At 47.0% G+C, this 9,734-nt stretch overlaps 1 protein-coding gene across 3 annotated transcripts in view; it reads left to right on the forward strand.

Annotated features, from left to right (window-relative positions):
* GKAP1 (G kinase anchoring protein 1) overlaps window positions 1-9,734 on the forward strand; it is a 57,257-nt gene that overhangs the window by 26,917 nt on the left and 20,606 nt on the right. For all 3 annotated transcript variants that reach the window (XM_019517403.1, XM_019517405.1, XM_019517404.1), the window contains exon 3: window positions 2,044-2,187. In XM_019517403.1, coding sequence (XP_019372948.1) covers window positions 2,044-2,187 — 144 coding nt within the window. The remainder of the gene's footprint in view (window positions 1-2,043; window positions 2,188-9,734) is intronic.

Raw genomic sequence — 9,734 nt, forward strand, 5'->3', positions numbered from 1 at the left:
CCAGCGGGGAGGTGGGAGGGTAGAGCACAGGTGGGCAGGATGTGGATGTGAAGGTTCATGGCAAGGTGTGAGGACCCCCTACATCCTACCACGCATGGAGCATAGCCCCCACCAGCAGCAGTAGGAACACCAGGAGGTGGTGGGCACTCATGCCCAGCACAGGCTCTGGCACCTAGTGGCATGTGGTTCCAGCCAGCACTGCACGCGGGAACAAGAAATGCAGCCTGGCTGGCCCTCCTTTATTGCGAGGGCTCCTCATGGCTCACGTGCAGCTTCTGGCACTCCCGCATCCCCAGGGAAGCCCCACATGCTGAAGCTAGCTGCCTTCCCCACCCTGTACTGTGCAGATCTTGGGATTTCACCAGAAGTGAAGTGGAGCCCCAGCCCCTGCTTCCATGCAGAGTCCCAGGACCTGTACAGCAGGGAGCAGGGAAGGCAGCAAACTCCAGCACATGGGGCTTCCCCCAGTGCTGCACAAGTGCCACGAGTTGCACGTGCATCACACTGAGCCCCGATGATAAAGGTGGGCCAGGCAGGCTGTGCTCCTTCCCTTGCATGTAGTGCTGGCTAGTGCCACATGCCACCAGGTGGCAGCACCTGCATCAGACACAAGCATCCACTGCCTGCGAGTATTCCTGATGCTACTGGCAGAGGCTGTGTGTCATCGGAGGGTATGGGGGGGTCCCCACACCTCTCCACAATTCCTCACACACACCCACACACACACACCCAACATACCCTATTGCCTCCATACCCCCCACCCTACACACACCACCCCCCACACCCCAGCCTACACACATACACACCCTACCACACCCCGACACACAATATACAAGTGTAAAACTTTATTTTTGAGTTATTATCCCGTCACCTCTATATACACTACACAAACACAAATCATGGCAAAAAACATTTTTGTAATAAAAAATGTTATAGTAGGTGTTTGAATTTTACTGCATAATTTGGTTTATTTCTGGTTCCAGGATGGCAACACTTTCATCCCAAAATGAGAATTTTGGGGCGGAGGTAGGGGGAAGGACTTCTGGTGGTAAAGGTCAGGGGTTAGCGGTGGGACTTCTGGTCCCAAGATGACAACCAGGGGATGGGGCAACTGTCATGGGGCCCTTGACAGCTCGCCAAAACTCCTTAAACAGCCCTCCAGCTGAAATAATTGCCTGCCCCAAGTTAAAATAATACAAGGATTGTAAACTATATGTTTGGGTCCCAAGTTGTTGATGGTGGTTAATGCTTTGAAGTTGGACCTTACGTTTCTTTGGGTTGGGGGAGTGGGTAAGAGGTCAAGTTGTCAGCTTTTTCTGTGGATGCCTGATGTGTCTAGCAGTGCATTAGTGACCCTGTAATGCTCTGGAGAGTGCTTTGAAAGCATGACTCTTTCATTCTTTAGATATGTTCTTAGGTTCGTTTTCCACCCCCTGCCCCCTATGTCAATATAAAATCATATATCATCTGTGCCCCCAAAAATGCTCTTTTACTATCTCCCAATGAAATAACAATTTAAAATTTGGTGCATGACTTCTCTGAGCCACTGCATTTCCCTGGCTCTTTATAGACACAAGCCTCCGAGCTCCTCACTACCGGAGCATGGCTTCATGCTACTGCACACTTCTGGATCCATGCTTCTACACGCACTTGGTACTGCTGACCAGCTAGAGTAGTGGCACAGAGCCAGTGCCATGCGGCTGTATGAAGCCACACGCTTTCATGCCGTTGCCCAGCAACATAGAGTTCTGGCCAGTCAGCAGTGCTGAGGTGTGTGGCAGCACAGAGCCAAGGGCATTCAGTTCCAGTAGCCCACCAGAGTACCGGTGCACCAGATGCAACAGTTCTGCAGACTAGATCCAGCCTGCAGGCCATGTGTTTGACACCTGTGGTTTAATAAACTTAACCCAAGGCTTGGGGTAAATTATAGGCACATATAAATGTCTTTGATAGTGAGAGTTGTTTCTGTATATTCATTAATATTCTAGTAAACAGCAAAACTGTTGCTATTGTTAATTGTGCTTCTTGCTTTCTGCTTTGCAGCTCAGAAATCTTGCTTTTAAAAAGATTCCTCAGAAATCCTCCCCTGGAGGCTGTCTATCTCAGCATGAGCAAACATTGTACAGTCAAGTGCAGAAAGATTCTCAGGAAGAAAATTGGCAAGAGTGGAGACAAAAAGATGAACAGGTACTGCTTGCTACTGTGAATTATTTTACTTTACTGTCTTATGGAGTAATACAAACTTCACTTATACATATCTGGTAAATGGCTTTGGCTGATTATTTCACATCAGTTGGAAGAATGCAGTTGCTCATCTCTTCTTATTTTTGCATAAATAAATCCCCAATGCTGCTCAAACTTCATAATTTAGTCTGATACGTTAAAATGTTTTCCAGTAGAGAAAAATCCCAAGAAGCATCTTTACCACCATTCTGAATATGAAAAGTACAGATTTAATTCCATTTCTTCCTTTTAATGCTTTGATATGCCAAGAGTGGTCTCCGCTATTCAGAATAGCAAGTTACTAAGCAGTCAAGTGCCACCAGGACTGCCTCATCTTTCAGTGTAAGATATTGGTTTATCATATACATGTTTAAAGTGTCTCCCCGGACACCCCTTTGGTTAATATATTTATGAAGAATAGTTTCTCTAAGGATCCCAGGTTCACTGACACTAAAAATAGAAGTAGGCTATTGTAATGTTTTACCACAGCTCCTTTTGGTAGAGCTAGCCAAGGTAGAAGATAGATAAAATACTTGGACCTTTCTTGCCTTGACATAAGACTGTTAAACAAATCATGTAATTTATCTTTTTAAGGGAAGTAATAATTCACTTCCCAGTGATGTAAGTAGGAGGAATATTCATAATTAAAACGAACTTTTCTTTGTTAATTGATTTCAGTGCTTCAGTGTTTTAGTTAAATATGGTCAATAAAAACACACATGTGCTTCTCTCATTCCTTTGTACTGGATCTTTGGCAGTGATGGGGGAATTGCAAGGGAGCCAGGAAGGGAGGAAGGAGTGGCATCAAGACCTGAAGTGAGGTGCCAGGGGGATTAGCAGCTCCCCCTTCACTCAGGGGCTGGGGAGGAGTGTCAAGTGGGACAGGGGAAGGCTGTTGCCCCTTGCCCCCAGGTATGGAATCTGTACCCCTCAGCCCTGCTGGGCTGTGTGTGTGCATGCATGCATGTGTGTGTATGTGTGCCTGGGGGGCAGCTGGAAGTGGGCATACTCCACCCCCAGTTCTTGCCCCCAGGGGCAGGACCTGTATCAGGGTCAGAGCCTGAGGGGACCTTCCTCCTGCCTGCTCCACTACACACATGCACCTACACACAGACACATGCTTCCCTGCCCCTTCCTCCCTCCCACTGCTGCATGCATAAGCAACATATCTCCTCCTCCCTCCCCAGCAGCAGTGGGGTGGGCATGGGGTGATAGCACAGGAGGCCTGGTGTGGGGATGGGAGCAGGGGGCTCTTTGAGGGATGGTAGGCAATGGCAGCAGGCTTCAGGGAGCAAGCACAGCATGGTGCAGGGGCAGAGCTGCTGGTGCCTGAGAGTTGCTGCTGCCACTGCTGCCTCTTCCTCCTGCACTGCCCCCAGCCCAGGGCCTTTATGGGCCCCTGCTCAGCCAGCACTGTTGCAGTACCGACCCTCAGGGCTGCAGCAGGTCTCCTGCTGCCTCTGCTGTGTCTTCAGTGCTGCTATGTGCAAACACATGCCACAAGATTGGGGGGCAGAGGGGAGGGGAAGGTGCCCAAAGCCCAGGACAGAGCAACACCTACAGCAGGAGCTGCAGGGGTGGGGGATTGGGCTGGGTCTCTTCCCAATCCCACAAGCACTCACCGCACTACACGCCTCAGCCCCCACTGCACTCCATCACTGGCTGCAGTCCTGTGAGCCAGCGCTGCTGTTGCTGCAGCTGGTATCTTCTGCATGGTGGAGGGAGAACAGTGGGGAGTGCCAGCTGTGGCCCCTTTTTCACTGTCTGCCCCGAGGTGCATGTGCAACTGCTGCCTCCACGGAGCCGAGCCGGGGCTCTGGACCCTGGTGCACCAGTTGCAGCCTCCTGGTTGCCTGCCACATCCAGCCTGGGCTCTGGGCAGTTGCTGCCTGCCATGGACCCTGAGCTGCTTGCAGCAGGGCTTTCAGCCTCCCCTTCATGTGCTTTGAGCAGCCCACACTCCATGGCCAGTGGCAGCTGCCCACAGTCCAGGCCAGCTGTAGCATGCTGAGCAAAATGGCCTCACATGCTACGTTCCGGCTTGCGTGCCAAGGGTTGCTGACCCCTGATTTAAATGATTCCACCCTTTTCTTGTAGGGCAAGCATGTTTTCTCCATTAGTAACATCGTATTCATGTAGAATTGGTAACATCACAGTTCGCTGTGGATTATGCCTTATGAGGTGCCCTAGTAACTGAGGGTCACTATTGACTAGTAACTCATCTTGGTTGTTGTATACCTCTGCTGTGTCCTTGGTGCTTCTAGAAAGTATTGCTTTTGAACATGTTTCACCCATTCACTCAGGTGAAATCAAGAAATGAGGGGGTATGTCAGAACTGTCTTTAGCATCTTATGTAACAGACCCAGAAATGAGTTGGATGGGGTATACTTGAGTGCTGGAGCCATGGTGCAGAAAAGTCTGGAAAGATTTACACAACATTCAGGGAATAGGTTTGAGTTTGAAACTATTATTTGAGGATACTATATGACTTTGTTAACAGGTACCTGAACTCTTTTGCCATGTAGATGGATGTATTCAACCTCAGACGCATCAAAGAAGGTTGTTCTGTAGCTTTTCCTTGAGCAAGAATTCAGAAAGCTGTGCTGGCAGATGGTCAACCACTAAGTGAAAACAGCATTTGCAGCCTAGATTAGTGAGGGTTATTTAATGCTTTTGAGGTTGGCGATGTGATTCTTGCAGTGTCAGGTTCTCATCCCTTCTGTGCTTTTTGATGAGATGTATTTTGATTGTCTAGCAGTGTATTGGTGAGCCTGCAGTGTTTTAGAGACTTTCATGAAACTTAAGCTGTAGAATGATCTTTTTTTCTGGTTAGGCTCATTTTTTCCTCTTTCCAATAGGTAGGAAGAATTCAACATTTGTATCTTAAATGTCTGCTCTATTAAATATTAATTATAAAAGAGGATAAACACTGCACTTTGTAAGTAGTTATTGGACATCCTGATGGTTAGATCATCCTTAACTTAGCTGTCATACACTTGATTCTTGGTTTATTTTAACCCACAGAATATGTAGGGCACATAACTTGTGTAGAAGTTATCTTGTGTTTTCCTTTCACTTTTAAAAAGTCACTTTGTAACTATGACATTGCTCTGAAGTATACTATTCCTAACAATGTAGTCATGAGAAGACCGTTTTTACTAATTGATAATATACAATAGCACAACTAAATTGGAGGTCATTGCAGTTTTTGAGATCTGAAGTGTGGACTGTCTGTAGTAGAGCTTTGAGCATGCTGTAAGTCTAAACAATCTTCTAGACGGGGCGGGGGGGTTGGCAGTGTTTTTTGGTAGGTGCAGCTGGGGTCCAGAATAACCCATCTCAGACTCAAGATGGGTAGACACTAGGACCTGGTCACCTCAGGTGATTCTCTCTGCCAGTGGGCAGTACAGTGTAAATACAGCTCCTTCACTGAAGCCCCAGGCACCCAACTCTGGCTTAGCATAGGGAGAGCTCCCCCTCTGCAAGTCCTGAGTGTCTAGCTTAGGCATAGCACAGAGCCTCTGCGGGCTGGGTCCAAAGGCTTTTCAGGCTGTAGATTGCTAGCCCTGTTCTAGGTTTGTAGCAGATCAGGTGTTGTGAAGGGACACAGTTATAATGGCGTGTTTTGGTTAAAATTGACTGGTGAAATTGTTATTTGTCTTAAAGTTGTTCTCATTGGCTACAGAGGTATTATGCATAAAATAAAGCAGTTAACTTCTCTGCTACCCCAAGCAAGTCATCACAGCTTGTTTTTTAAAGCTTTTGGGCTTGAAGTTAAATTCTAATTGCACCTAAAAGCAATAGTCAATGGGGCTTAGACTCCAAAGTGACTAAAACACATTGGAAACTTTCCTGAGAAACTTGGTTCCCCTTTAAATGAAAACTTAATTTGGGAACTGATGGGTCTCCAGGAAAGTGTTGGCACTGTGTCACTGAATGCTATCTTAATTTGATTCCTGAAGATGCATTTGAGTATTGCTGTAATTTGGGTGAGTATTCTTAACAAGTGTTGACATACTTTGTGTTCTCTGTATGATATATTTTATCAAACAACTTTCTATCTTGAAAATTTATTGACTGGTTTGTTTGTTTTTCTTTCCCCCTTACTCAGTTTTAGTGGTTGCCAGTAATGCCTGCCAGTGCTATAATGCAGGGCTATTCAACTTCTAAGCTTTCAGGAGCCACATGCCACAGGAGCTGCATGAGGTGTGTGAGCTGCACCAGGTGCACCAAGTAGACACTTTCCCCACACCCACTGCTACACTGGGCATGATTCCCCCCTCTCTTCACTGCCCCATGCTAATGTAAGAGTGATTCTCCTTCCCCCCCTCCTTCCCAACACTACACACCTACATGGGAGCTCCTACAGAATGGGTACAATCCTTGTCAGTCTCCCCCTCCCTCCCCCCACCCAGTTGTGGCCACATTTTCACCATTGGCTCCCACCCACCAATCTTTGATCTATGTTATGATGATCACTTTGGAATGATCATAGTAATGTACTTGCACAAATTCTGTTATTGATTAATTAGTCTTACGGCATATGTCCAATATACAACTCTTAATAGAATTACAAGACTTTAAGGCTTAGATCCCATAAAGAACTTAGGCTCTTAAAAGATAGATGCTGAAATTCCTGAGTCTTAGACATTTGGCTCCCAGATTGAAATTCAGAATCTTGTGCTAGATGCCTTGCTCCCCTTACAAAAACTTGGGGAGAGTACAGATATGTTTGCACTGCTCAATATAGCACTGTGTAAAGATACTTTGGGTTAGTTGTGAAACTTCTGTCTAGTGTGCCAAAATTTATTTGGCACCAGGCAGTGCCATGCAGAGAAAAACCTTGCACTAGTTCTGGAACCAGAACCAAAAAGTCACTAATATAATGCTGCGCTCCAGACTAACCAGTCCTGCTGAGAAGGCTTTACTGTCTTTAGGTCCAGAGCTATCATGTGCATGCCTTGTACCCTGTATACATACCCTTAGGTACCCCAGAATAGGACCCAAAACAGGCAGCATGTGAGTAGGGTCAGAATCCAAGACTCCTGCCTTCTACAAGAGTGTCTTAACCCCCAAGCTCTCATGTTGCTGGCCCAACAATGTTTTGAATCTTTCTTGAATGCTGGCATGGAAGGACAGAGTACCCTTCTTTACAAGCCTAGCCTCCTAGCTAGTGGTTAGGAAACTCTGTCAGAACTGGGAATTGTACTTTTGAACTCTTTCTGGTTGAGAGAGGCATTGAACTCAACTCTCTTGCTTCCTGAGCCACTAGACCACTCCTAACCATTAGATCATAGTATAAAAAATGGACAAAGAACAGCAAAGACTCCGTATGCCTGAAGAAGGGTTCTTGTGCCTGAAAGATTGCAAATAATGTTTTTGCAACTACTCAGTTGGTCTGATAAAAGATATCATATTTACCCAAAGAAGTTTGCCTGCCAGTATAAAAAATGAACATTCTTCTGCAACTGCTGTCAATGTTTCCCCTAAGGCTTAGCGATCTGTGAGCAATCTTAGCTGGGAGTGCATGGGTATCTCAGTGTGCCTGCCCCTCCCCACTCCTGCTGCAATCTGTGGCTGGGTTGGGGCTGGTGGCGAGCAACTGGATGCGAAGCTGGCAGTGGGGGGGAGGTGCAGTGTTGGTGCCCCCTTGCTTCTGCACTGGGCATTTCCCCCCCACATGGCCACCAACCACCCCCCAGTCGGTACACCACTGCGTGTACAGCACTAAAAAGTTATTGCTCAGCATGATTTTTTTATTTGCGTGGCCATGCATGAGCACAGCATAGAGAGAACACTGACTGCCATGGCTGCAAACGGTGGAAACTGATCCTGTTAGCAAGTATTAAGATGTTCAGAGCAAGCATATGAGATTTGGCTGCTTAGAGTAGTTAAGCTTTCCTGACTGGATTTAGGCAGGCGCTAGATCTTAAGTTGTACAGGCTGGGCTAATTTGATGCATGCAGAGAAGAGAACTCAAGGCATTTGGGAAGACAGGAGTTCAGGTGCTTCAGGAATTACTCAGCAGTTGAGTGTGGGGGGGGTTGGGTTGTTATTTCAGGCTTAGGCACTTCAGTTCTGCCTAGTTCCTGATTTCGGCACCCAGGTGCTTTACAGATCCTGGTTTTAAGGCTCTTAAAAATGTTGGTGGCATAAACTGCAAAAGACTTGTCACCACTTTAGGGCCACTTGAATAATTTTTATGGTTAACTCTGAATTTTCATAATCAAGTTGCAGTAACACTGTAGCCCCAATAAATATGAGTACCATTTTGCTAGATTTTATGCCAATACTTGTGGCAACAGGCCTTGTCCTGAGAAGTTTATTGTATTTAAGTTTATATGTGTAATATTAATAAGTCTTTGTATGTGTTGCCTATTGTAATTTTCATGTTTTCCTTCCTCCTCTTTTCTCATTGCTTTTGCATGCAATTTTCCAGGGCAGTAGGTGTGACATGCTTTTTGCAAACATCATAGAATTAATAGAAAATTAGGATTGAAAGGGTCCTCAGGAAAGTCATCTAGTCTATCACCCTGCTTAAAGCAGGACCATCCCCAACTAGATCATTCCAGCCAGGGCTTTGTTGAGCCGGGCCTTAAAAACCTCCAGGGATGGAGATTGCACCACCTCTCAAGCTAACTTGTTCCAGTGCTTCACCACTCCCCTTGCAAGAGAGTTTTACTAGTATCCAACCTAAATTTCCCTTGCTGCAACTGGAGACCAGTGCTTCTTGTTCCGTCATCTGCTACTGCTGAGAACAGTCCATCTCCATCCTCTTTAACACCCCCCTTCAGGTAGCTGAAGGTTGCTATCAAATCCCCCCTCAGTCTTTTCTTCTCCAGACTAAATAAACCCAGTTCCCTCAGCCTCTCCTCACAACTCCAGCCCCCTAAACATTTTTGTTGCCTTCCACTAGACTCTCTCCAACTTGTCCATATCCTTTCTGTAGTGGGAGGCACCAACACTGGATACAGTACTCCAGTGGCCTCACCAGTGCAAAATAGGGGGGAATAATCACTTCCCTTGATCTGCTGGCAAAGCTCCTACTAATACAGCCCAATATGCCGTTGGCCGTCTTGGCAACAAGGGCACATTGTTGACTCATATCCACATGGACGATTGGTGCCACCTTAAGTCATGGAGGGCATGTGCCCCCCCCCCAGCAACCAGTCAGCAACCAGGGGGTGGGAGGAGGTCCCCTGCGGCCAATCTCGCCAACCGGGAAGCAGCTGCAGTGCTCCCAGAAGTGGTCATGGCACTTCATCCAGCACTTACAGGGAGGGCACCAGTGCTCCCACGTGCCCCCCCTCCCCGCATCGCCTAAGCAGGAAGCTTGGCCTGTCGGGGTGCATCAGCGCTCTCGGGGGGTGCACGTGTGCCCCCATGCACCCTCTATGCATCGCCACTATATATCCATATTATTGTCCACTGTAACTCCCAGGTCCTTTTTCTGCAGAACTGCTGCTTAGCTAGTTCATAGTTTCATAGTTTCATAGATTTAGGGTCGGAAG

The sequence above is a fragment of the Gavialis gangeticus genome, unplaced genomic scaffold, assembly GCF_001723915.1.
Source record: "Gavialis gangeticus isolate Ggan-Ray unplaced genomic scaffold, GavGan_comp1, whole genome shotgun sequence".
Classification (NCBI taxonomy): Eukaryota; Metazoa; Chordata; order Crocodylia; family Gavialidae; genus Gavialis; species Gavialis gangeticus.